Source organism: Euleptes europaea, chromosome 8 (assembly GCF_029931775.1).
Source record: "Euleptes europaea isolate rEulEur1 chromosome 8, rEulEur1.hap1, whole genome shotgun sequence".
Classification (NCBI taxonomy): domain Eukaryota; kingdom Metazoa; phylum Chordata; class Lepidosauria; order Squamata; family Sphaerodactylidae; genus Euleptes; species Euleptes europaea.
In genome coordinates this window covers 31462492-31490332 of record NC_079319.1, presented here as the reverse complement: position 1 = coordinate 31490332, position 27841 = coordinate 31462492, and the positions used below count along the sequence as shown (strand labels likewise).

Here is a 27841-nt window from a genome sequence, read left to right as displayed (position 1 = left end):
ATTCATCCAACTCCCATTCTAATCAGTTGCATTAGTGAAGGAAAGAGCAGGTAGGAGAGGTTCGTTTCTTTTAAAATAAGAATGCATAACCTCATTAGCCAATCGGGTCCTATCATAATTTCATCCACTTTAAATCAGAAGGCCATGCATTTTGGTGGCAATTGGAAAACCGTCTTCTCCCAAAAAAATGGAAAACCATATTGACGCCTGATGAGGAGAAGAGTCATCCTTGGAACATCCTTCTTTTTGTTCCTTATTGCAGGGATAATTTTGTACAATGAAAATCGGATCAACAGCTCCATCTATTCAAAAATGATTCTTCCCTTCGCTTGCAGGTTTTTAAAATATTAGTAAGGGATTTATCACCTCCCTTCCCCCCCCCATCCTGAAAAAATCAATTAAATTATATTAACAGATTCGGCTCATTCACCCCCCCCCCCAATATCTTCCCTATTACACTAAAAGTGGTTTTTCAAGTGAGTTTTGAAATAATATTCATTCCCCTGAAACGCCCTCCCACACCAAGGTGTCAAGCAGAAAGGAGGTGATTTGCTATGGACTTCACTTCTCTAAGTTAGTCCTGATATTGAGAAGTTGCCTTCAATACTGTGGAAACTGTTTAAAATAATACCTTTTTATGTGTATGCCAATGGGGATCTCAGAGGCATTTCAATATTAAACATCATTAGCTTCAGAAACTTTTCAGATGTGCTCTTAATTCTGTTTTCATTTTGCTTTCTCTATAATCTTACCAAAGAGCTAGATTTTTGCATATAAAGATTAAGAAAAATCAAAGGGACCTTTAACTTTGAATAGTAGTACAATCCAAAAATAGCACTAAATGGTTTACTTTGTTGAAATCATCATCATCATCCCAGTATTAATGATGATGATAATAAAATAGAATAACACAATGGACCTATGAGAACTCCCAGGAGAACAGAAATTCCATTTTCTACTTTCCTAGCATCATGGCTCTCCCTGCCCGCTCCCCTGCTTATGGCTTTCCTCTCCTCCTCCATTACTGGCATTGTTGCTGGCACTCTCAAATGTCCCTATTAATGTGGGGATGGTTACACCCAAGATAGTTTTTTCTGCAAACCTGAGAATTTCCCTGAGTTTGCAGAACCCTAAAATGTATGTGTAGCTGGCCCCAGTATATGGATTTGACTATTGGTACAGGGTCTAGCGCTTGGCTGTTCAGTATAGGAATAGTAAGAATTTGATACTTCTTTTTTTAACAATGTAATAAAGAAATCCAAAAACAATTCCATGTTGTAGAACAAATAATAACTGAGACACCAAATAAGGAATAGACACTTATCTTTTGGTGAATTCACACATAAATTGCATCACTCTTTGAATTCCACATGAAGTGTTGACTTCATTGTGAGAATGAACAATTGGAAATCAGACCTAGATAGAGGCTGTACAGCACCTGGTATCATTTCAAGCATGGCACTTTTCAAGTCACTGTGTGATAAGATAGTGAATGAAATGTATTCTTATGTTAATCAGTCCCAAAGTAGACCAAACCATAGAAGCCCCATAGAGAGACATTCTCATGGGCTCCAGACTATGCTACAACTCTTCACTTTAAAACTTGCCAAAATTTGAGCATCTTTCAGGACTGTTAAAACTTATTTCTGTTGGATGTTTTGAGCTTATGGGGTTATGCAAGTAAAAAGTATTTTATAAGTTGTTGGCTTGAATGCTGATTTTTATGTCAGTGCTTATTAATCTAATAATATTTTATTTTGAAAGTGTCACTCTGTCATATAGATAGCATTTAGTAGCAGCTATACAAACATTGGCCAGGAATGTGTGTATGCTAGGATTGCACTAGGAAACAACAAGACTGAGTATTGGATACAGGATCCATCATTATCAGAATCTCTGCTTCTTTAAAGCAAAATGTTTTCCCTGATCCTCTCATGATAGCTTGAAAAGTATGTATGCAGTATATGGTGTTAAAAGAGGAGTATGCAAATCCAAGGATTTATTGTGGTTTTGAATTTACTGCACTGTTCTTTGTCCCAACCCATGGTGGTATAGTTAAAATAAATTATGCAAAATAATGAAATTTGTTTGATTTATATCATTTATCCAAGTTGCAGAATCCAGCTTGTCTCTGCCAATTGTACTTTAAAATTACCATGAGATATGTGACAGCATCAGGTTTAACATAATTACAGGATAAATGCCGAAACCTGCAGTTGGTTTTTACTTAGGGTTATAGCACTGGCTAGTCATAAAGATAGAGTGATAGCTGTGTTAGTTTGTTGTAACAAAAATAAAGAACTACACGATTCTATTCCAACACGATTCTATTCCAACATAACTAGAGTTAATTTCATCCAATTTAATCCATTTTTCTATAAAAGAGTGTGCTAAAAATGTTGCTAGTCTTTAAGTTGCCACAAGACTATGGCTCATTAGAAACTAATAGTCTATCTAATAGGCTTATTTTAGATAGTTACTACCAATACACATTAAAGCAAAATGTAGTATTTGTTATGATAGAAAAATACAGGTTCCCTTAATTAATGCTCAGGGAGGCCCTGATCTTAGAGAAAATGTTATTTGGGAATGGAATGATAAAGGTCTCAGATTGCTGGCTGAGAGGAGATGTTTCCATTCTGGAGGCAAATAAACAGGATGGCAATGACCGTTTTCCCACCTGCCAGGAAGGGAAAATTTAGATAGAGTAACTGGAATCATAAACAGTTTGGGACATGCACCCTCATTTGGTTGGAGAAAGGGTGTGCGGAGCAGGACATGTGGGGCCCACTCCACATTTCATAGTAGGTTAAAGTGAAACCTGCCAATATGGAACAGGAATGGTTACGTGATCTGGACACCCTGCCGGGAGTGTGCAAGTGAGAGTCCATGGATCAAAGGGAGCCAATGGAGAGAGCTCTGTCTTTGCAATCCTATACTTTCAGAATTCCTGCAGGCACTCCAAGGAAGGGAGTGCCAAGGTAACACCGGTGACTGTACAACTGAGTTTGTCTCCTATGTTTTATGTTCTTTCCTTAGTTTTGAGTGGTGGACTCTAATCTGGTGAACTGGGTTGGTTTCCCCACTCCTCCACATGAAGCCAACTGAGTGACTTTGGGCTAATCACAGTTCTCTTAGAGCTCTCTCAGCCTCACCTACCTCACAGGGTGTCTGTTGTGGGGAGAGGAAGGCAAGGAGATTGTAAATCAGATTGATTCGCCTTAAAAGGTAGAGAAAATTGTCATGTAAAAACCAACTCTTCTACAAGAACCAATCAACTCTTCTTCTACTACTTCTCTGCCCTGTATTGTTTTGGTATATTTTTTCCAGCATCCTTATACTTTAATGACTAAGTATTATATTCTAGTAAATAAAGATCTTTTTCTTTTAAAGATTTCAGACTGGTCAAATAATATCACTAAGGGAGCCTCAGCTTCATTCCATGCATACACCAGAAACTCCTGACTGGACTACAAACAGTTAATTGGCTAGGGGGTATGGTGTGGGTCAGTACACACATATGGACCCCAATGCACATAGCCCCAGTGTGAGACTCAAACAGTGGGTAGAAAAAGGAAGGGCATGGCTTGTGGCGGCACGCTATTCCATACAGCAAGAAGGGAGGGGGCACACATACACACATTGTCACACACACACACACTCATCCCCCCCCAGGAAATGTCAGTGGAAAGGAAGAGGAAGGAATGACTCTTTTACAGTATTCGTTAAAGAATATTAATTTGTCACCAGGTCCTGTTTCATATTCTTTGGTTCTTTGGACAGTGAGTGTGTATTTTCAATAGATGCTTACTTGGGAGAACATGGTTAATTTTGCTTCAGCTCTTAGAATCTGAAAAGGAAACCTTAAAAAATAAATGAAACTTGCTGTGCCATGTACAAGAACAGACAGACCATACCCTGGGGGGGAAATTACATTACAAGCCAAAATGTGGCTCTTTTCATGTATTTTAAGTGCTGTGTTAAATTTTATAAGGTCATAGCCTCTAATAATTTTAGCAGAGATAAAAGCATTTCGAAGACTAATTGTTAAGAGAATCCATCCAAACATTGAAATATACCTATAAAACGTTATCACCAACATATTATAAAGACATGTTTTAGAACAGACCAAGATAGACCATTTTAAATTTTCCCATCTCTGCACATCACTCACAAAATTTGAGGTAATTCATAACAATGTGTCCATATTAGCTAGGACATGGAAGACATGTGTTGATGGACAAACAATGTCTCACAACGGCCAGCTCTATATAGACACATGTTCTGCAATCAGACAGAAGAGACCACAATATCCTTCCTAGTGCAGCAGATTGTTTTGGCACAGCTTGCTAAAGAGAAGAAATAAGAATGAAGAAGAAGAGTTGGTTTTTATATGCTGACTTTCTCTACCACTTAAGGAAGAATCAAACTGGCTTACAATCATCTTTTGCTTCCCCTCCCTACAACAGACACCCTGTGAGGTAGGTAGGGCTGAGAGTCTATTGACTCATTAGCTCATGCCCTTTTGGAATGCCGCTTTTATGAGGAACTTTGCACTATATTTTCCCCCTTTTAACATACAAATCCAATGCCTGTGTGACTGACATAATGCCTTTTTTACTAAGTGATAGGGACCCTAAGGCTACATTGTCAGTGGCAAGATTTGTTTCAGTCCTTATATCGCTCCAACACTAGATATATGCTGCTCAAGATCAATTGGTCAAGGAGCTTCTAAGGGATAAAAGGAAAGGAAAGGGCTGAGAGCACTCTAAGAGAACAGTGACTAATGGCAGAACCTAGGTTTACACACGAAAATTCAGATAATTTTGGAAACCTCAGCATGTGAGCTATGCACCTATTTCATATATATGATTCGGTAGATAAAGTTGTGAGTGACTCCAACATGCAAGTTTATGTTGTTTGATTTTTTAAAAAAACACAACTTAATATGAGTTCTTTTTCATTGCTATGGAGATTCCTTTTTTGGAATAGGAAATTTAACACATGTTGTACTTCCATCCTGCAGGCAATCAAACCTCAGTTATACAAACAATATTATTCTTACTTTTTACAATTTCTGCAATACATTTGCCTGGTTGCATATTTTAATCTGAGAACGACCATCAAACAAATCATTTTTCTCTGTGATAGAAAGTATGGTGCATTTTGCAATGCTAATTCTGACTATCAGAATAGGGTCTATTCAAATTGTATTCATACCATTGCAGAAGAAAACTGAATGTAAAATGTGACATTGTTATGGAATAAAACAAAGCAAATGCTCCAATAATTCCTATGTATAACCAACAGCATAGAAAGCGTTTAGAGGTGGGGTGAGCTCACTTGCATTCTGTTGTTTTTTAATTAAAGCTCTGAGGTACATCTTACATGTGTTAAATTTACAAACATGTACTGATGAGTTAGATCTGCTATGGGATCCTGAACATGCTTAAGAACTGAATAGGTACTTTTCTGCATCATTAAATCCAATGTATGACCCATTCAGTGGTGCTTTTTGGCCCAACTAAAGATCCTAAACCATGGACTGAAGACCACTGGCTTGTATTCGAACATACTGAGGGATTTTAAAAAATGCACCCAACTGTACCTGGCCCATTCTCTGTTGTTGTTTTTTTGCTGGGGGTGGGTGGGTTTCAGAATTAAAACCGATAGGTTCATTGTGAGAAATTAAATATTCAATGAAACGTTCTGTACATCAGTTCTTGTAGGTAATCTGGGCTGTTTAACCGTGGTCTTGGTAAGACCACGGTTACACAGCCCGGATAACCTACAAGAACCAATGAACTCTGACCGTGAAAGCCTTCGACAATATTCTGTACATCATTTAAAAAGGAAAATGTGATTAATTTCCCAGTGTAGTTACTTCAGAAAACAGTGCAGAACAAGATATTGTTATTTAATACAATATGATTTAATAAATAAAGTGCAGTGGGGGGGAGTACATCTGACAGAGACAAGCCTGCAGCAGTGTATAATTGTGTATTTGTGTGTGTGCACGTGCAGGCGTACATGCAGGCACACACATGTGAATGCATGAACTCTGATGGACAGCCACGTTAAAACAGGAGGAGTCACATATTTTTTTTATTTTTGTGTAATAAGGGGCTCTTCTCAGAGATGGACTTCTACAAATACTCCCCTGTATCCTTCCCCTTGTGCTCAGCCAAGTTTGAAGCTGTTCCTCCATCCTATGGAGCTTTTCTCTTAACTTTAGCAGCTCTTCTGCCAGAGGAAAAGCCACTCAAATGGGAGGATGCCTCCTTAGGTTGGAGTACAGCTTCTTGGCTGAGCACAGTCTTTGGATACAGGCTTATGGTACAAAATGCCTACTAATAATCTGTTACATCAGTCTAATTGAAATGTGTAAAAATGGCAATCAGGTGCATTGTTCGTGTTCCTGTCTTACCCCCTGCCTTGCCAAGCATGGTGTAGCGGTTAAGAGCGGTGGTTTGGAACGGTGGAGTCTGATCTGGAGAACCGGGTTTGATTCCCCACTCCGCCACATGAGCAGTGGAGGCTAATCTGGTGAACTGGATTTGTTTCCCCACTCCCACACGTGAAGCCAGCTGGGCTAGTCACTCTCTCTCAGCCCCACCTACCTCACAGGGTGTTTGTTGTGGGGAGGGGAGGGGGAGGTGATTGTAAGCCGGTTTGATTCTGCCTTAAGTGGTAGAGACAGTCGGTATATAAAAACCAACTCTTCTTCTTCTTTGTCTGTTTCTGAGACAATATCATCTAAAGCTGCACTGTAACTGGCTCAGGAATCTTGTTTCTTATACCTGTTTAAGATATTTGCTGTAATGTCGGATTGGAAGGCTTAACAGATCTTGATTTTTGTTGTTGCTTGCCTTATCCTGGCTTTAGAATCCTGGTTTGTAGAACAGAAATGAACCTCAGAATTGTTAGAGTCCAATTCTGAAGACATGACAAACTGTGGTTGATTCTAAACCAATGAAGTCTTCAGTCTTGGTGTAGTTCTCAAGTAGAGGAGTTGGGGAGATAAAGTATGTAAGCCCGAGTACTTTCTGGCTGGTCCTCCTTATGGGTTCTTTGGTCATGTTACTATAGTCCAAATCTTTATGGCAGTTGGTTCAAGCGCAGAATTGTTTTTTGACTTTGGCTTGCACATTGATCCACCAATACCAGGTGGCTTTCTTCTTGTTGTCACGGAACCTTTGAACTAGAGAGCTGCAGCTGTGTGCAGAGAACTATAAGGGGATGATGATCTGTGTGGCAAATAAGTTTCCGTATGGAACTGTTGGCAACAGAATTCAAAAAGGCCTTCACACCACGGGCAGCTCGATCCTAAGGAGAGGTAGTTGATTGCCGGGGGATGGCGCAGCCACACCACCCCCTGAGAGGCTTCCCAGACCGGACCAAAAATAAAAAAATGAACTTTTGACATAACCCCGTGGAACTCCCCCATTGAGTTCCATGGGGTATGCCAGTTGTTTTGCAGGCATATCTCGATACCTGCAAAATGGCGTGTTCCCAAGATGAAAGGGCTTTGGCAGCTGTGCCCCCAGGAACGCCCCCTGCATGCCGGCATGGGCACTTGTGCTAGAAAAACGATGCTGGGGAGGCAGCACCAGCGCATGAGGCTTGCACTGCTGCGTCGTTCTTGGAGCCGGTTCAAGTCACCCTGCGCCAGCATCTGTGCCACTTTGGACAGAGCAAGCGGCACAGACACTGGCGCTGGGGTCACGCTGGCTCCTAAGCATCTCCTGCCCCCTTTCATGATTGCACAGTGGATCAAACATGAATGCTTAACCAAATCTTTAGTATTTCAGAAATAATATTATTTCTCTTTCCTCTTGAGAATTGAACAGTTTTTAAGTTGAGTACCATCTCAAACTTAGATTTTACTTGAATAAATTTAGTGATATGATTTAAAATGTTATTGCAACCAACCAGAAAAGAACAGAAACATAATTCTTAGCTTTACGTAGAAAGAATTTTTTAATACTTACCGTATTTTTCGCTCCATAAGACGCACTTTTTTCCTCCTCAAAAGTGAGGGGAAATGTCTGTGCGTCTTATGGAGCGAACGTGCACACAGAGCTGGCTGGGCACGCTGGAATGATGCGAGCCGGCTCTGTGCGCCCCGTTCCAGCGTGCCCAGCCGGCTCTGTGCGCCCCACCCGCCTCCCAGCTGGCCGTTGGGGCTGGGAAAGCCGGCTCGCGTCATTCCAGCGCACCCAGCCGGCTCTGTGCGCCCCGCCCGCCTCACAGCTGGGAGATGGGCGGGGTGCACAGAGCCGGCTCGCGTCGTTTCAGCGCAAACCAGCTTTCCCCGCCCCGACGGCCAGCTGGCAGGTGGGCGGGGCGCACAGAGCCAGCTCGCGTCGTTCCAGCGAGACGCGCACGCGCCCAGCCAGCTCTATGCGGCCCCGCCCGCCTCCCAGCTGGCCGTCGGGGCGGGGACTGCCGGCACGCGCCGTCCCGATGCACACGCGCCCAGCCAACATTCGCTCCATATGACAAGTTTTTAGAGGAGGAAAACAAGATTTTTTTTGTTTTCCTCCTCTAAAAACTAGGTGCGTCTTATGGAGCGGTGTGTCCTATGGAGCGAAAAATATGGTAATCAGTGACATCTTATTTACCAAAGCTGTTTTTCAGTCTTAAGAAATGTGTGTTTTCAGAAGTTTGCTACCTGTTTAGCTGATTGATAAAAAACTCAGAAGCCTACTTAAGTAACAGGTGGCATATTTATAAAGAAAACAATGTACATAAACATTGATTTCCTTATCACCCTTGAAAAATCTCTTTATATAAATAATTTAAACAGAGAATTTGGGAAATGTTTCTTAGTTTTTAAGTGCCCAAAAGTAGTTTTAAATTTGCAGAACTTATTTTGAAAGTCCAGAATAATAGCTTAGAAAATAGCGGTTGTTCTGTTAATTGTATTAGAATGACTTGCTATCTTGGATCTTTTTTATTAATAAAAAAGACAGCATAATTATGATATAAAATTACTTAATGTAACTACTGCTTCCATCAATTTTTGTGTAGCTACAAAAATAATTTAAAGTATTCTCTCTCCAGGACACAACCACACAATCATACAGGCAGTCTTAATGCACAAATAAGACCCTACTATGCCATTGCAAGAAAATTAGCTTTTCATTCTGCTTCTACTATTAATGTGTTTTTGTTTACCCTTCTGAGCTCTTTTGAAAAGGAGAAATTGCGAGTTCCTAATGGAAATCTATTGATTGCACGAAGTAGCTGTATATATAACCTGCACTGCACTTCTTGCAATGATCTGTAGTATTTAACAGGCTGGAAAAGATAATGTGTACTGATTGACACTAGTCAGATAAAGGAAGGAAAGCCTTTCAGCATTGTTGAGGTCCTCCCTCTGCCTGGCTTCGAATGTTCAGTTCATTGACACACCGTAATGTTTTAGGCCCTTAGTTTGCATGATGAAGATGGATAGATATTTAATAAGCTGGTGACTGAATATTCAGTTGGTGAATATTGGCGAAGTGGTAAATTTTAGATGGACAGATTTATGAGTATACTTTTATATCCCTAAAAATATATTATTTGAAATTGGCTTCTGGTAATACTCCACTGTGCCTTTTCTTGCTGTTAATTCTGAGTAGAATATATCATTCCCATTAGTCTATCATGAGACTCAGATCACTTATTAATGAATTTCTATACCTGACTAGAGCTGAGTGTGGGCAGTTAAGCATAAATTTTTGTCATCTTGTTTTAAGGGCTGAAGCCAAGTGAGCCAACCATGACTGGCAAAACACAGACCAGTAATGTCACCAATAAGAACGACCCCAAGTCCATCAACTCCAGAGTCTTCATCGGCAATCTCAATACAGCCATCGTCAAAAAGGGTGACATAGAGGCGATCTTTGCCAAGTATGGGAAAATAGTTGGCTGCTCAGTCCACAAAGGCTACGCTTTTGTACAGTACATGAGTGAGAGGCATGCAAGAGCAGCAGTGGCGGGAGAGAATGCCAGGATCATTGCTGGGCAACCTCTAGGTGAGTACGTGCACCCTATTTCATGTATTCATTTATTGCTGTCCATGGCATTTTTTTTTCATGTACTGCCCTTGTACAAATCTACGGTGAGACCACACTTGGAATACTGTGCCCGGTTCTGGTCACCACACCTAAAAAGGGATATTGCAGAGCTTGAGAAGGTGCAGAAAAGAGTAACCAAAATGATCAGGGGGCTAGATCAACTGCCCTGCGAGGAGCACTTAAAAAGCTTAGGGCTGTTTTGCTCGGAAAGAAGGCGGTTAAGGGGAGACATGATAGAGGTCTATAAAATTATGCATGGTATGGAGACAGTGGACAGAGACCTCTCTCATAATACTAGAACGCTGAAGCTGGAGGGTAAGAGATTCAGAATCAGAACTGATAAAAGGAAATATTTCTTCATACAACACAGTTAAATTTTGGAACTCCCTGCCCAGGATGTGGTGTGGCTGCCAACTTGGAAGGCTTTAAAAGGGGAGTGGACATGTCCATGGAGGATAGAGCTATTCATGGCTTCTAGTAAAAATGGATGCTAGTCATGATGCATACCTATTTTCTACAGTATCTGAGGAGCATGCCTTTCACATTAGGTGCTTTGGAACACAGGCAGGATGCTGCTTCAGTCGTCTTGTTTATGGGCTTCCTGGAGGCACCTGGTTGGCCACTGTCTGAACAAACTTCTGGACTTGATGGCCCTTGGTCTGATCCAGCATGGCTTTTCTTATGTTCTTATACATATACTTGAGGTTGCACCCACCAGAATAAAACCAGATGGCATGTTTGCTGCTGTGCCCATATTATGCTTTTGATGTGAATTATTGGGGGGTGGGGGTGTTGCCTGCGGCTTTGAATCATCTGGTCAAGGATTTTCCAGACTCTGTTATCTTAGTGAATCGAGCAAGAAGGATCAGCACTTGTGCCAAACTTATTTTGAGTATATGCTAGGGGCAGGTTTTGTGTTACATGCAAGTACTTATAATATTAATCTGACACAGGTTTTCTTTTTCCTACTGAAAAGCAATTTTGGAGCTCTCTGATTTTGAGTGGAGCAGAGAAGTGGTGGAGGAAGAAGTAAACCTTTCCTCACTAACCATTTTCCTGTTCAAAATTACCTTCCACAGCTGTCCCCTCACCCCAGCACAAGCATTTCCAGGTTCATAATGTGATAGTTGTTCCTTGAGTAAGATAATAATAAAATTTATCTACAATGAGCGCATTTAAAAGCACAGTAAAAAAGCTTATTGCATGCATAGAACATTCCCCCAATAAATAGAAAAAGAGTGGCCCGGTGTGTTGTGAATGTCACCTGAAGTTGCCAACCTCCAGGTAGTAGCTGGAGATCTCCAGGTATTACAACTGATCTCCAGCCAATAGAGATCAGTTCCCCTGGAGTAAATGGCTGCTTTGGCAATTGGACTCTATGGCATTGAAATCCCTCCCCTCTTCAAACCTCGCCCTCCTCTGGCTCCACCCCCAAAATCTGCAGGTATTTTCCAGCCTCACACCAGTACCTACTGAAGGCATAGGATTTACTATGGATCTTTTCAAATTGGTCTAAAATCTGCCTTTTGTGTTGCTAGGAGAAGGTATTACAGTATTTCGGGGGGGGGGATCTAGGAGCTAGCAAATAACATGCAGGACATAATGTAATAGTGTAAAATGAAATGTGGCTATCAAGAGCTTGGTTCAAAAAGCTTCATCTAGCTGCTGCCTATAAAATGCACCCAGGAATTATGAAGTGCTGTAGGCATTAGCGTGCTGGTTTGCTGCCCAGCAATCGTAAATTTCATCGAATGTCTCTTGTAGCAATTGTGTGGATATCAGTGAGATCTATTTTGTTGCTTGTTTATTGATGTATAGCGACTTGTTTGTGATAACTTTGTATTTGTTTTATATGGTTTATTTTTAAAATGAATGGTCGGAACCAGCAGCTACCGAGGACAATTAGATTTTCTGAATGACCAACAGGGTTAAGAATATATTCCCACCTGGAACAAATTTGGGGAAGCAGGGAACTTTTTATTCCCCACTCCTCCACATGAGCGGCTGAGGCTAATCTGGTGAACTGGATTTCTTTCCCCGCTCCTCCACATGAAGCCAGCTGGGTGACCTTGGGCTAGTCACACTCTCTCAGCCCCACCTACCTTGCAAGGTGTCTGTTGTGGGGAGGGGAAGGGAAGGTGTCTGTAAGTCAGTTTGATTCTCCCTTAAGTGGTAGAGAAAGTCGGCATATGAAAACCAACTCTTCTTCTTCTTCTAAAATACCCCTCACAATAACATCAGTGTACAACTGTACGGCCTCCGTGGTTAAATTACCACTTGGCAGATGGACAGCTGCATTCACCCAACGTACAGCAACTGTCTAAAGAGATGTGTTGACTGGAAGTTGTTACTGGAATATTTAAAATGGTGCTGCCTACAGTACACGTTCACAGCTCTCCCCATGAGTCAGCTTCATTTACAACAGAATTACTGATAGATGAACTCTGATCTATTCCTAACAAGTTTTCCCTGCTTGCTACCAATTTTTTCCCTTACCAGATCATAAGACCCTTTTCCTCCCTGCCTCTCACAGCATAGCATCATTTCCCTTGAACCGAATAGATACACAGACGTGCCGTGAAGATCACACTGTGTACATGATGGCTGATGGGACAAATACAATGTCTGGTAACCTGATCACAAAAATCTATTTTGGAATAGGTTCAATGAATCAATGATACACCATACTTCCAAACAATTAATCTGATACAAAGTGCACTGTCTGACACAGACTATTCCAAAAGAAGATGAATATCCATGCTCACATACATGAGTCAGGCAGGAATAGAGTTGCCAACCTCCAGGTAATGGCTGGAGATCTCCCACAATTACAACTGATCTCCAAGTTACAGAGATCAGTTCACCTGGAGAAAATGGCCGCTTTGGAAGGTATACTCTATGGCATTATACCCCATTGAAGTCCCTCCCCTCCCCAAAACCCCTTCCTCCTCAGGCTCCATCCATAAAATCTCCAGGTTTTTCCCAACCCAGGGCTGGCAACCCTAGGCAGGAAGTATGTATGAATTTTTAGGGGTTGTATTATGAAACTGGGAAATTTTATTCTAACAGTTGTTAAAATGTGTTGCCTGTGGGGTTTGAGTTATCTGAATTGCTCAGATTTTATAGTGTTGCATATCTACTGACAACTAGTTACATTGAATCAAGAGCACACTATGACCCCAGAATGCAACTTTAATTCCTTAAAAGAGTATTACAGTTTCTTAACTTTTTTGTTGTTGGAGTTATTTAAAGCTACTGCAGATATTCATTATTCATTGGTAAAAGGGGAAGAAAAAAGTGCTCAGAAATCTAATACCAAAAAATATTAAATCCCTTGCTAGAAATAACAAAGGTTTGACTACAGCTGCTTTTGGTTGATGTCCTTTAAAACTAATAAATCAGTTTCACTGTGGTTTCCATCCTGTTTTGTCTCTGTAAGTATTATTCACGTACGCCTGCCTTCAGGTCCAAATTAGACACAGTCTCCAAGTACCTAGTGAGCACAGACTGACATATAGCCTTGGGTAAAATGGAGGTTACAGATAATTATTTTGGACAGCATACTCTATTGCACAACCTCTTGGGAAGTACAGGAGCCCTGCAGGGACTTTCTAAATCATGACAACCCAAGAAAACATACAAAGTGTGGGGCAGGTAATAAAGAACCCCTTTAGCTAGAATTCAACATGTACCTTTGTTGTAAATTGAATTGATGCGGCAATAGAGCCATTTCCCCCCTGCATGCTTCTTGTGTTCTTGCTCTGAACGCTTCTTTTGTATCTTGTGCCTGCAATGGAAATGAAACACTCCTAAACATGTTTGCAGAGTCTGTAATCTCTCCCATGAATCAATTCCTCTTGATGGCCTGAGTGGACTATACAGTCTCATTTCTAGAAGAGAAGATGACTCCCTTGTACAAAATTGTTTATTTGCACATAAATATTGTCAAGGAATCCAAATTAACATGCTTTCCCCCCCCAAGTAATCCTGTATAATCTAGTTCCTGAAAAGGCAATTCTTACTACAATTGGTGATCACAAAGAATCCAGCATACTGCTTCACTCATACAGTGGGCCCAATGCAATACCTCAATCACACAGTTCATGGTAAAAGGCATTAATAAATTAATTAGCTTTGCAATGGGGGATGAGTAAATTCCCTCAGTTCCACATTGATATTGTCCTGTGGTTCCATTATTAATTTTATTCCATTCCAGTTGTCTTCCAGCAAGAAAGGAGGATTTCAGTAAACTGAGAACAGATTTCATACAATAAAAAAGTTTATTGAGAGCCAGTGTGTTGTAGTGGTTAAGAGCACTGGACTAATCTGGAGAACCGGGTTTAATTCCCCACTCCTCCACGTGAGTGGCGGACTCTAATCTGGTTAACCGGGTTGGTTTCCCCACTCCTACACATGAAGCCAGCTGGGTGACCTTGAGCTAGTCACAGTTCTCTCAGAACTCTCTCAGCCCTACCTACCTCACAAGGTGTCTGTTGTGGGGAGAGGAAAGGAAGGTGATTGTAAACCGGTTCGATTCTCCTTGAAAAAAGGTAGAGAAGATCGGCATATAAAAAACAACTCTTCTTCTTCTTTCATTGCAGTTTATAAGTATATTGGAAAATGGGTTCCCTGAAAAAGAAAATATTTTGGTTTGGTTGCATTACACAGAAGCACAACATAATTGCTTATATGCAACACAGAAACAAAATGCCTTCAAAAGTAAGCTCTTCTGTGGTGAAAGTATAGCTTGATCATTATTTCTGCACACGAAGGTTAAATTTTGAATGGAGGTTCTGTTTACTGATTTTTTGTTTTACTTCACTTTTCTGCAACATAGTAATGTAAAATAGCAAAGAAGATGTGCATATATGTTTGTATTAACAGTATTAATCTTGAAATCGTTCATTTAATTTAAATTTTATTCAAAAATTCATACTCTAGTTTATGACGTAATGAGTTCTGCTGTGGTAATATTTCTAGTAATACACGACCTGGAAACCCAAAAGAATTTTCACACAATACAATTTTACAGGCATCCCTATTTGAAACTCATCCTAATCCAAAGTACACAAAACAGTATAAGAACAGGAATACTGTATATAAAAACCGAATAGAAATACCGATAATATTACAGATAATGCAAAAGGACTCCCTTACTAGTTGAAATCACAGTGGGTGCACACATAATGCACCAATTCTTAACCTGGTAGCTATGTATGATCTGCAATGGACTGTAATCTCATTTAACAGTGATTGTGTGGGTCCTACCAGCTTTTTGGACCAAGCCATAGTATATCTGACAGAGGTTTTTGTGGTTCATTATGCATACATCTACATTTTATTTAATAATTTGATTCTATTTCTCTGTCTCTCCCCAATCCCTAGTCCATGAGACTTGTATGTAGGACTAAGAATTCTAGTCTGACTAAGTATTAAGTTATGCCTAATTTTAAGTACATTGTTCCCTAGCACTAAATTATAGTGGACAATTTATTGAAAATTAGACTTGAAATCAATCAGACTAGAATATGTAGCCCTACACATTAATTTCAACAGTTGTGACATGCTGCCAACCTTGACACATGAACTTGACATTGAAAAGGAAGAATCAGAAATCCCTAACCCCAGCTAAAATAAAAATGTTGGCTAAGGTGAGCCCCGTGGCGCAGAGTGGTAAGCTGCAGTACTGCAGTCCAAGCTCTGCTCACGACCTGAGTTCGATCATGACGGAAGTTGGTTTCAGGTAGCCGGCTCAAGGTTGACTCAGCCTTCTATCCTTCTGAGGTTGGTAAAATGAGTACCCAGCTTGCTGGGGGTAAAGGGAAGATGATTGGGGAAGGCACTGGCAAACCACCCCGTAAACAAAGTCTGCCTAGTAAACGTCGGGATTTAACATCACCCCATGGGTCAGGAATGACCTGGTGCTCGCACAGGGGACCTTTACCTTTTTTAAGGTGGTTCTTACATATTTCCTTGCTTCAAATTACATTAGGCTTGGTAAATGTGGATAAGGCAGTGTTTAATGAAGTTTAAAACAACAAATGCATCAGACAACTGCTCCACACTTTTGTGACAAAATACCATGACATTTGACCTTGTCTATAAATGTACAATACCCATAGATTAGAGGAAGTCATCTGGACCCAGGGCTTCCAGCAATTCGGCTCTGGAATCTTAGCTTTTATACCATCAGGTCAATGTTTCTGCTACAAGTCTTGCAGACAGAGCTGTGTTTCTCAAGAGAGAAACCTCACCTTAGCTGCAATACAACCAATGCAATTTATTGCTTGATGTATACACATCCGGAAACATTGATAGTTCTATACTAGATTGGCATGTGAGCAATTTTCCATGTGGCAAGACCCAGTTTGGGTTAAGAGCTTCCATCAGGCCACATAGGATATAAGATAAAAAAAATACCTCATGAAGTTCACTTCCAGATGTGTTTTTAATGTTGTATATTTATGACCACTGAGGAAGGCCTGTTCAGGCTGAAACGCGTGTGATCCTGTATTAGTCATTTATACTGAATGTATATCAACTATGTATGAGATTTTTATAACTTTTTTTTTCATTTTTAAAGGGTACAGAAAAGAAAGGGAAGGAAAAAGCAAATAGGGGAAAAAAATATTTTGTTCCATGTACGTGCCCATAATTATCCACTTTCCCATTCTTACCCCATCTGTAATCTCTTATGAAATTACAAAATGCAGAAAAAAACTCTTAACTCGTATTACTACATTTCTGTTCTATGCTTCATAATTAATCAACCCGTTTTGCTTGAAATCTATTGTATACTTGAAGTGTTCTATATTTGAATTTCAACTAAAGTCCCCCCTATATTATGCATACAATTGTCAATTCTATGTTATGTAACTTTTCAACTTTTATTTGAATCTGACATATTCATTCATTTCATAAACATATTTTATCATGCGTATCTATCAAAAAACAATGGCCAATTTGCCATCTCTTCTTGTAATCGTCGGTCAGCTTTCTTCGAAGCAAATTTGTTAAATTCGACATCGTAGCAAACTCATGCATTTTTGAAAGATTTTTATAACTGATGTTTTTATATGTAGCCTGCATTCCAGACCCAAGTTTTTAACAAATTTATAGTGTACCCCTTAGAATAAATATAATTATTTTGTTATAGTTTATAGCTTCCAGCTCAACCTTTGAGGTCTCCTGTACTTTCTGGGTTGAGTCCCCCCACTTTTTTGTTGTCCTAATGCAATACAGACTCCACCACATGTTTTAGTTGTCTCCAAGGACCATTTCAGTTCTATCAGGCCCTACAAAGGAAAACGCTAAGATCTTCAGACTGATACACTTGCCGTGCTGTGAGATTATTCTCTTGCCATGCATAGATCTTGCATCTTTTCCTCACATTACTTTGTTCGGCTTTGGATTACCTTGGGCTTCTTGTTTCCTGCTCTTCTGATCTCTGGTTGCAGCTTTGCTAGGCTAACCCTTGGCTTCTGTTGACCCTTACCTACATGTGTATGGGTCCATTGAAATGAGAACTCCTGCAGACATTGATACCTTGTTACTCGGGGCCAGCTCCCAACACACCCTATTATAGGGAACTGCAGCTAACCTTTGCAGCTAACCGTAGCTCTATGTCACATTTTCTCCAGATGTAATTATGGACCTGTCTCCTGGCTTTTACACTTTATGGTGCTTCTCAGGAAGCAGATGCTATAGTCCAAACACAGATTTAAAGTTAGACTATATTGAACTCAAACAGGCAGAAGCACACCTTAATGGTTGGAGTGTGGCATCTTTGTCTAAGCAGCAAATGTGTGCAGCACATACATTGTGATTTACCCCATGGTACGCAGCCATAGTAGTAGAATGCGCTATGTGCTGAATGTTTTACTAAGTCAAAGTGAAACTACCTGGAAACTGTGTCCTAAAAATGACAATTAGCTGCCAAATAAATGGTGCTTAAAATAGTTGAAGATCCTGAATCATCAGAACGGATCCATAACTTCCTGTAGCAAGTATAGTCCCATAAGAATCGTTATCTGCCAGAGATCTTGGCTCTTTGTGCAACTGATTTATTAATTATATATTTGCCAAGTGTATTCCTGGTATTTGTAGAATATTATTTTCTGTAGGACAGCTGATTTAGGGAAACTTTAATGTACTGTAATCAAACTGAGAAACAAACTTGGCCTGCATACAGACAATTATTGTTGTGGTGCAGTAGATGTAACTTACTGTGACGCTTCTCTAGCCACCGTCCTGCCTCTGCTGGATAAGTATTTAAACATAACGAACAACAGGAGGGGCTTTACTTCAGAGTACATAGCCTTGCTGAAGAAAAATAAGCTTGTTTGTTCCTTTTAAAGAAAAATCTCTAAACTTGTGTAAACTTATAAAATAAACACAACACAAATTTTAACTTTCTGGATCATACCAAAGTTCATCTGGTTCAGAATCGGGCCTCTGCAGTACAGTTAAAAGCAGTTCCCCAGTGGGGATTCACTCTACAAAATGGCATATCCCTAGAGAGAAATGGGGATGATGACTGGTCTAGTTTGGCCTAAATTGTAATAACATCAGCTGTAATACAGCAACAACAAAAACAATGTCTTCTTTCTCCAAGCACAAGAAGACTTGGTGGAACAGGCCCTGCTAATGCAAGAGGCTCTGCTGATACAAGGCAGTTTTGACTATGACATTGTTTTCACTGCAGTGTCCTATTTTGCATGGCTTTAATCCATCAGGTATTACTAAACCCAGCATTGCCTTTTCATTTTGGCCCTCACAGGTGGGTATGGGGGGAAGGGTGGAAAGATCCTTCTCTGCCATCATCTTCTGTTCGTGATGCATAGGTGCTTATTCTATGTACACACTGAGGAAAATCACACACATGGTTAGTGCTTTCTTTTATATTTTTGCCATAGTAGTAGTAGCAGCAGCAGCAGAAGCAGTGGTAGTAGCGGTAGTGGTAGTAGTGGAAGAAGAAGAAGAGTTGGATTTTATATGCCGACTTTCTCCACCCTTTTTTAAAGGAAAATCAAACCAGATTACAATCACCTTCCCTTCCTCTCCCCACAACAGACACCTTATGAGGTAGGTGGGGCTGAGAGAGCCCAGAGAGAACTGTGACTAGCCCAAGGTCACCCAGCTGGCTTCATGTGGAGGAGTGGGGAAACCAACTTGGTTCACCAGATTAGAGTATGCCGCTCATGTGGAGGAGTGGAGATTCAAACCCGGTTCTCCAGATTAGAGTCCACTGCTCTTAACCACTACACCACACTGGCTCTCATAACAGGCAAAAAGACAAGCTACTGTTCTACTTTGAAAACAGCTTGGATTTTGAACTTCCGCTAGGGATGCTGAACTGAGTGCGTCTCTTGGGGGCTCCCAAGAGAACCAAGATTTGTTCAAATCTGGGGTGTAATCCTGCACCCCTTCCCGATCCTAAACAGTGGATTGGGAAACAGTTTTTGTCCTGCTGCCCACGAAGTGCGGTTTGACCCCCAGTTTTGACGAGAGAGCCATCGTGCAACTCTTGGAATCCTGGATGAGGTCCCGTCTGGCTTGAGGAGGAACCATTGCCGTGAATGTCTTTCTTGGAATTTAGGCTCAGCTCTCCCCTATCTACCATCTAAGCAACGATATTTAAGCAAGAATACCTACTCTTCTAAAATCTGAGTAAGTAACAAGAACTCTTTTGTTTTACTTGGAATTGGAACTCTTGAAGGAGTGGAAAAAATATCTATAGAATCCAAATCCTCCCATCTGAGATTTGGTTGACTCTTTGACATTTAAAAAAATTTGATAAGCCGACAGGATCTTAATCAAATTGATCGGTGGATAGACACAACAATTGGGACTATTTGAATGACGGTATAGCCACCAATCAGAAATCCTGAAGTGCAAGGAGGAGGGACGAGCAGGTTCCCCCCCATTTCCGGGAGGAGGCTTTTCTGAGTAAACAAATTCCTTTGCCACGTCTTACCCGGAAGTATCAGCTATCGTCTGCCATCATGAGAATACTACGGGATTTGAGACCGGATGTGTAACTGGCAAATACTTCCCCAGTTCCTAGGCAAAAGGAAGGAGGCAGACGTGCAACTTTTTACTCTACCCCCCGCAACATCATTTTACAACTCAACATATTCCTGTCTGGATCTTACAAATTAAACTTCAATTAACCACCAGAAGTGGCAACCATGGAAAGTGAGATTAAATGCATGGATCGTCTCTTCTCTCTGACAAACAACACCTATGAACTTGCTGTTCGGAAATTGGATGAAATTCTGGGAGATTTTAAGGACATTAAAGTCTGGATTATGACAATGAGATCTGAGATGAGAGAAGGAAGCTCCCCAAATGATAAACCATTAAATGAAGAATTAAACACTGCAAAGGAGATGGAGAGCTACGAAGGATTTCTGAAGGATATATACTTGCAAGAAGAAACCGAATCTACCCGATTGATAACCATGGAGATGAATGTAAGCGACTTGGATTTTTGGTTGTATGTACTACCTGATGAACTTTTCAAAGTTAACTGGGAGAGCAAACAGCTGGAAACACCGGGATTTTTCTCTTCGCCTTGGAGATGGAAGAAAATCTGTTGCAGATGCACTATCTTACATTAATTTTTATAGAGGGAACTGCATTAACAACTTCCATGGATGCCCTTCATCGTTCAAAGCTTTTGGGAAAGAGAGGAAAATGTTGGAAATTTAAGATAAAGAGACTGGGTCAAAGGGCTTAGATTTTTTGGGGGGGGGTTAACTTAAAAGGTCTGATTAAACGGTTTGGCTTTGATAAAAATAGAATAATTAATGGCATTAACATAATTGACAGTTATTAGATATGTGGGAGAAACAGAGAAATTAGAATATTTATTTCTAAAGGAGGTTAAAAATGTTACATATTATCTAATCCATTTTTATTTCTATTTTTTATATCTGTTCTTTTTTCCTTTTCCTTTTTTCTTTTTTCTTTTTTTCTCTTTGCTTTAAAATAGGTAAATGAAATAGTAAATGTTTATAAATGTTTGTAATAATATTAGGATTAGAATCTTAAACAAAGGAGATAACAAATAAATGATAAGATTGAGGGAGGTGTAGGGGAAGTCTTTATATTTTATTTTTTATTATCTATATATGGATGTATTTTCAACAATTATTAATTAGAATCTATACTCTGATGTTTACTTGTATTGATTGTTGAATACTTTGTTTGATCGCTATAGAAAAATAATAAAAAATTTATTAAAAAAAGAAAGAAAAGGGCTTGGATTTTTGGCTGTGAGAATACTGCAGTGAAGATAAGAACAAAAACTCTGAAAGTCTGCATAGATGTCTATGTGGATAGGCTGCAGCCATTGCCTATATTCTCATGCACAAATCACTAGTGAGTTGTATATATACTTCTAGCTGAGTATTTTATCATACTGGCTACTATCATGTGCTGCTTGACCAAACCCGAGAGGCCCTTAAACATTTAGGACAGTGTTTATGTGGAAATAACTTTGTTACTGGAAGTCAGTGGCACCTCTGTTTGTCCTAGATGGACACTCTGTGGTGATAGGAAAAGGGGGCTTGGGTAGAAATTAATATTTGACTGGAACGCTAAACCAAATTACTAGAAGAAATGCTTCTTTGAAATCATCAAAATGTCCAGGTGAAACTGGAATAGCCATGGAAGGAAGGAAGATAAAAAGCAGTTCATTAATGCGAAGCTTTTGTTCAGACCTTGTTTTGAACTGCTGGTGGTCCATCCTTTCTAGTAGTCTCCTTTTCTTCTCTTGCGATAGGCTTCTTTAGGAGAAAAGAGCTATGTGCTTTAGGAAGACTATATACTCAGGGCCGTCTTAACACATAGGCACGCAGGGCATTTGCCCGGGAGCCTCACAAGCATAGGGGACCCATGCTAATCTATGTAAGTTGTGACTTGCTGTCACAGTACTAAACTATAAATATTTGTTATTGGAAAATGCATATTTAGCGTGTGTTTTACTAAAGATAATGAACAATATCAATGTTAATTTGGGTTTGGATTAAGAATAAATACTAAAGTATAATGTAAGAAAGGACTTTTTTCATTATGGAAGCACCAATAAATATATCTTTAATTGTATCATCCATTTACATTTTTTTATTCCTGTGAGTGGTTGTGTAGGCAGGGGCCCCAATGCACTGCTTTGCCTGGGGGTCTGTAATGCTGTTAAAATGGCCCTGTATATACTTATGATTTTCAAGGTTTTTTTGTGGGGGGCTCAAGCTTGGCTAAATGGCTGCCCCAGGGATGGAACAGTGCTGGCCTCAACCGTGGTGGGCATACCTGACAATTTACTGCTGGGAGTCTCTCTAGGTCTCCCTATTAAGGGAAATAATCTATGTGAAAAATCATCAGGATAGCCTTTATGACGAGACTTCAACACACACGTACAATTAGCCTTTGGATTCTAACCTTATGGCTTCTACCACATCTTTCTGTTCTTGCTTGAAACAATTCTGTCTTCCTTTTATCGTTGGTATCACTACTGCAAATATTTTAGTAAGAAAAGCAGACAAAAGGAAGTATTTTTCTCTTGAATATATAGGCTTGTATTTCATCGTTTTGGCAACACATTAACTAGAGATGAAATGCATTAGTCATTAGGCTAATCCTTTCATAGCCTTAGAAGGTGCCCTGCAGAATTATCTTAAGCTCTTTGCCTTTTTGGAAGTGTTTTCAGCTGGGCCCACTAGAACAACGTGTTGATTATTCCATTTAACAAATCTGAAATGGCGTGAAAGAGCCTACTGCACTATTCAGTTATAACTGTACTACTGCATGTCATCTTGAGAAGGTGATAGTGTGTTGTACATCACTCAGAAGTTGATATTTTCCTTGACTACTTTGTTCATAGACTGAAACAAGACAAGTATAAAGGATATATTGTACCTCTGAATGTCTACTCAAAGTGCATCTCATCAGTATAATCTGCATGACACCCAGTTCAGAAACTGAGAAGGTCATTCATTTAATAAAGCACTATGCCAAATTGAAGAGAGTTTTAGTTACAGTGTTGCATAAATGTTTGTGAACAGAAGCTTTGCTCTATATGTGGAAATCTATTGACCTTCAAGAACAGGAAGAGGAATGAGAGAAAGTTCTGTTCCATTAGTGTAACCGTGCTCACAGTGTACAGGATCCAATCCCTGTCTTCTATAAAGGATCAAGAATACTTAATTTAGAAAAAACTTAAATCCTCTCAGCATCTCCCAGGCACTGACACTAATCTTCTATTTCTGGTAATATATACCAGCACAATATGAACCCTGGAATGCTGGTCACTGGAACCATATTGTCATGGACTAAACTACACCTTAGCTACATCAAGCAACAGTACAAGTGAAGAGGGACTGTATCTACAGTGTTTGGTGTCTGTTCCTGGACTTTATGGAGGCCTGCTCCCTAATCTCACCACCACCACCACTTCTCCATATGTACTTGCTGCATGACTGCTCTTTTGGTTGCTTTTTCGTTTGTTTGTTTTGTTTCACCTTTACAATACTGGTTTTCATGCACAACAAAGTTATCCCATTGACTTCAATGTGTGTTACTTGTTCTCCTGTTTTAAATAATAATATGGTTAGATCCAACATTAGATGATGATGATGATGGCAGCTTTTTTGTGATGGTACTCACCAGTACTGAGTACTGCTACTTTTTCCCGAGCTCTTCTAAGGCCAGAGGGGGAAAATTGGTGGAAATTGGGGCGACATTATATATGAGTACTTGCACCCTTTTTAATATAAAAATGAACTTCTTCTTGTTGTCGTCGTTTTTATTGTTATTGATCCAATCAGCTTATCTGCTGGTGAAAAGGGGAGAAGAGGGTCCCCCTTGAACACCAAAAAGCCTGAACAAAAGACGTGCAGTGTGGGCTAGATTAAAGAAGGGTGTTGAGACTGGATCCAAGCCATTATTTGTACCGTGTAATTCTCATGTGTATTTTGTTTTGTAAAATTCCAATGAATAAAACATTGATTTTTAAAGAAATCCAGTGCTTTTGGAAATGACACGAATGCCGATTGACATATTTTGTTGGTGTAATGGTTCAGAGAACACACAAGTTCTTTGTCCATCTTTAGTGAGAACATCCACTTCAAAAGGTAAACTCTTCCTCCCTTTCGAAATTGAAAAATGGTTAATGAATCTTGCTTAATACTTGCTTTGCGTGCATATTGCGAAAGGGGTAATTTTATAATGAAAGAATGTTAACTAAGTTAATAACTACAGTGTTGGAAGAGGACTTAAAGCCTTGCTTATGAAGCAGCTTCTGTTGGCAAAGAGCTTAAACTTGAAGAGTTTCTTTCTCACGGCCAATTAATTGGAATGGTGCCGAAGTTCAGGAAACTGCAGCATCATATTTTATTGAAATTTCATGCTTGTTCCCTCTAAAATTACACACAGTATGACTAGGAATACAAATACAAAATAAAGATCTGGGGCCATACTGAAATCTGTTGGAGCCAGCTCCTTAATCTAGCTGCGCAAAGTCTCATAGATGTCAACAAGGATGCTCACTTTAACAGAATTCTGAATGTGTATTTGAAGGTTTCAGGCCTATAGAAAAACCAAATGTTGCAAACAGGTAATACTGATCTGGGTTGCTTTTGATAGCTATGTGCAAGAATGAGTTAATGACTGCAACATTATTTTGATGGAACCAGACTTGCCAATGTATGATTCAACATATGAGCCAGTCTGATATAGTATATAGTGTCGGAGTAGGATCTGGGACTCTGGGGTTCAACTCTCCACTCTGCCATGAAGCTTGCTGGACGACTCCAGGCTAGTCACCTTCTCTCATCCTAACTTACCTCATGGTGGTACCCGAATTAGAGTGTCTCCGCTTTGGTTGGGGGAATTAGCAGTGGCAACTTAAACTTTGCGAGAGGTAACCAGGATCTTTTACCAACGTTTACACAGATAAGTCCCTTTTGGAAAACCCTTTTGGAAAAGAAGCGACTTTTGAATTAAATTGAGTTTTTATTGTAAAAATAGTTTTAAGCACATGCAGCAAAAACACACACCCGATTCAAGAGCTCAGAAAATAACGGGGAGGGGGTGGGAGTCTAGAGTGAGAGTTAAGGCAATATTTACCAGTTTAGAAGAGGAACATCCGAGTGAAAGCAGCACTGTAGAGAGGGGAAAGAGATGGGGGCCCACTTGCAAGTGGGGGTGTATGTGAGGATCCAGGACACATACACACTACGAATGGTGAGAGGGCCAATATTTATAGTTAAAATGAGCCCTGGGGCGGCATGAGGTAGCTGGCAAAGAATAACTTTACCAGGGACAAAGAACTCACCGTAATTGCTCCTCCAGTAGTCCAGGCAAAGAAAGAGATAGAATATTGATATGTGTCATACAAGTGAAGGTCTGAGTGATTGCTTTGATTAATTGCTGGTAGTTGCTCTGTATAGACATTAGAATAAGGGGGAAATGTCAGGGAGGTTTTCTCAGGATGGGTGTGAGTCAGACAGGAGATGCTTAATTCACTCTTCTCTGAATACCTGATGACGCTTGAATGCTTGATTTAATATGCTCAATGCAGGATCAGCCTAAAGCATCCCTGACAAGTGTTCATCCAGCCACTGCTTGAAGACTGCCAGTGAAAAGGAGCTCACCACCTCCTAAGGCAGCCAATTCCACTGCTGTACTACTCTTACTGTAAAAAAAGTTTCCTAATATCCATCCAGTTCCTTTCCGCCCATAATATATACCCAGTATTGTGAGTCCTATCCTCTGCTGCCAACAGGAACAGCTCCCTGCCTTTCAGTAAGTGACAGCTCTTCAAATACTTAAAGGGAGCAATCATGTCCTCCCTCAACCTCCTCTTTTCCAAAATGAACATTTCAAGTCCCCCAGCCTTTCCTTACAGAGCTTGATCTCCAGGCCCTTGATCATCCTCATTGCTCTCCTCTGCACCTTCTCCATTCTGTCCACATCCTTTTTGAAGTGAGGCCTCCAGAACTAAACACAGTATTCCGGGTGTGGCCTGACCAATGCAGTGTTCAGCGGGTCAATGACATTTTGCGATTTGGATGTTATGCCTCTGTTGATACACCCCAAGACCACACTAGCCTTTGTTGCTGCTGCATCACATTGACTGCTCATATTTAGCTTACAGTCCGCCCGTACCCCAAGATCTTGTTCATATACACTGTTACCCAGAAGTTTATGCCCATCCAGTATATGTGCTTCACACTTCTGAGAGAACTGTGACTGGCCCAAGGTCACCCAGCAGACTTCATGTAGAGGAGTAGGGAATAGAGCCCAGTTCTCCAGATTAGAGTCCGCCTCTCTTAACCACCATGCTGGCTCTCAGTTTGAGGTGTTACTCCCAATTATTCTAGACTGCCTAACTGGTATATGTGCATCAGGTTTCTTCAATGTTGAAAATAGCATTGGATTACTAAAAGTTGTCTTAACTAGAATAGAATGCATAATCTATCTGATTCTTAGAGTAATACTACAAAATTGCCTTTTTCAGAATTTAGCCAGTTATTCTTCACAGAATAAATGTACTCTTTCTTCAGTCATTATGCCAAAAATAGTTTTTTCCCTCCTGTTGTATGCTTTGGGGAATAATGCCTCCACTGGGTTGGTACAAGCTTTGAATATGCCATTTTATATTAAATTCAGATATGGACTTAAAATTTGAGGCTCGGAGAGAGACATGATTAGGGGGAAACAATGGTAGTCATTCAGGTTCAAGCAAATACTTTTCGAATGTAATTCTTGGAAGAACAGCTTAATGCAAATTTACAGTTACAAAACATGTCCCTTGATTCAGATCTTTATTTATTTAGGTGAAAGCAGCTTTACTATTTTCCCATTCCTCGTGACCTTTATGTCTCATTTAGTCTGGAAATTGACTGCTGCTCAGCATTTTCCTTCAGTACTAAAAGCTGTTACTCTGCAGGGCTTATATTTAAAGCATGCCAAGCAGCTATTTGCAGGCCTGGAGGGAAAAAAGGGGCTGCCTGTTATGCCACTTATGGGCTTTATTTATTGTAGCAGTCGCTTGGGAAAGAGTCACCATCGGTGCACCCTTGTGTGGCTGGTGGGAAAAGCTTTTGTTTTTCTTGGGAGTTCCAATTTTTTATGGAGATGCTTAAGTGTTTTAGGTGAATTCCACATGATCAGCTTGAGAATGCCTTCCAGAGGCAGGTTGGCAATTGTTTGAAATGCAGGTAAACTGTGGACAAGTCAAGCTGCCCACTCGGGCTCACATGAATACATGAAGCGGCCTTATACTGAATCAGACCCTTGGTCCATCAAAGTCAGTATTGTCTACTCAGACCGGCAGCGGCTCTCCAGGGTCTCAGGCAGAGTCTTTCACATCACCTACTTGCCTAGTACCTTTAACTGGATATGCCGGGGATCGAACCTGGGACCTTCTGCATGCCAAGCAGATGCTCTACCACTGAGCCACATCTCCTGATGTTATACCTCATTTTGCCTGAGAAGCTGATTCAGAGACCTGTTTTCATGAACGGAGAAAATATTAAATTAGCTTTCCTGTCCTTAAGTTTTTTTTTTAATTCTATGTTGTTTATAAATTAAGGGTACTATCTATGACCTAGTTGAACATATACATTTTTTACATTATCCCTGTACTCATGAACCCTCCAGTCAGTGAACATAGAGGGGGAGCAAGTATGTGTGTGCTGGTTCTGCCCCATCTCCATGAGATTGGTGGTGGTGGAAAGTGCCATCAGGTCACAGCTGATTTATGACAA

General features: G+C 40.3%; 1 protein-coding gene across 5 annotated transcripts in view; it reads left to right on the top strand.

Annotated features, from left to right (window-relative positions):
• Nucleotides 1-27841, top strand: part of RALYL (RALY RNA binding protein like) — a 313989-nt gene that overhangs the window by 133940 nt on the left and 152208 nt on the right. For all 5 annotated transcript variants that reach the window (XM_056854029.1, XM_056854028.1, XM_056854025.1 and 2 more), the window contains one exon: nt 9747-10025. In XM_056854029.1, the coding sequence (XP_056710007.1) occupies nt 9770-10025 (256 nt within the window). In that variant the 5' untranslated portion in view covers nt 9747-9769. The remainder of the gene's footprint in view (nt 1-9746; nt 10026-27841) is intronic.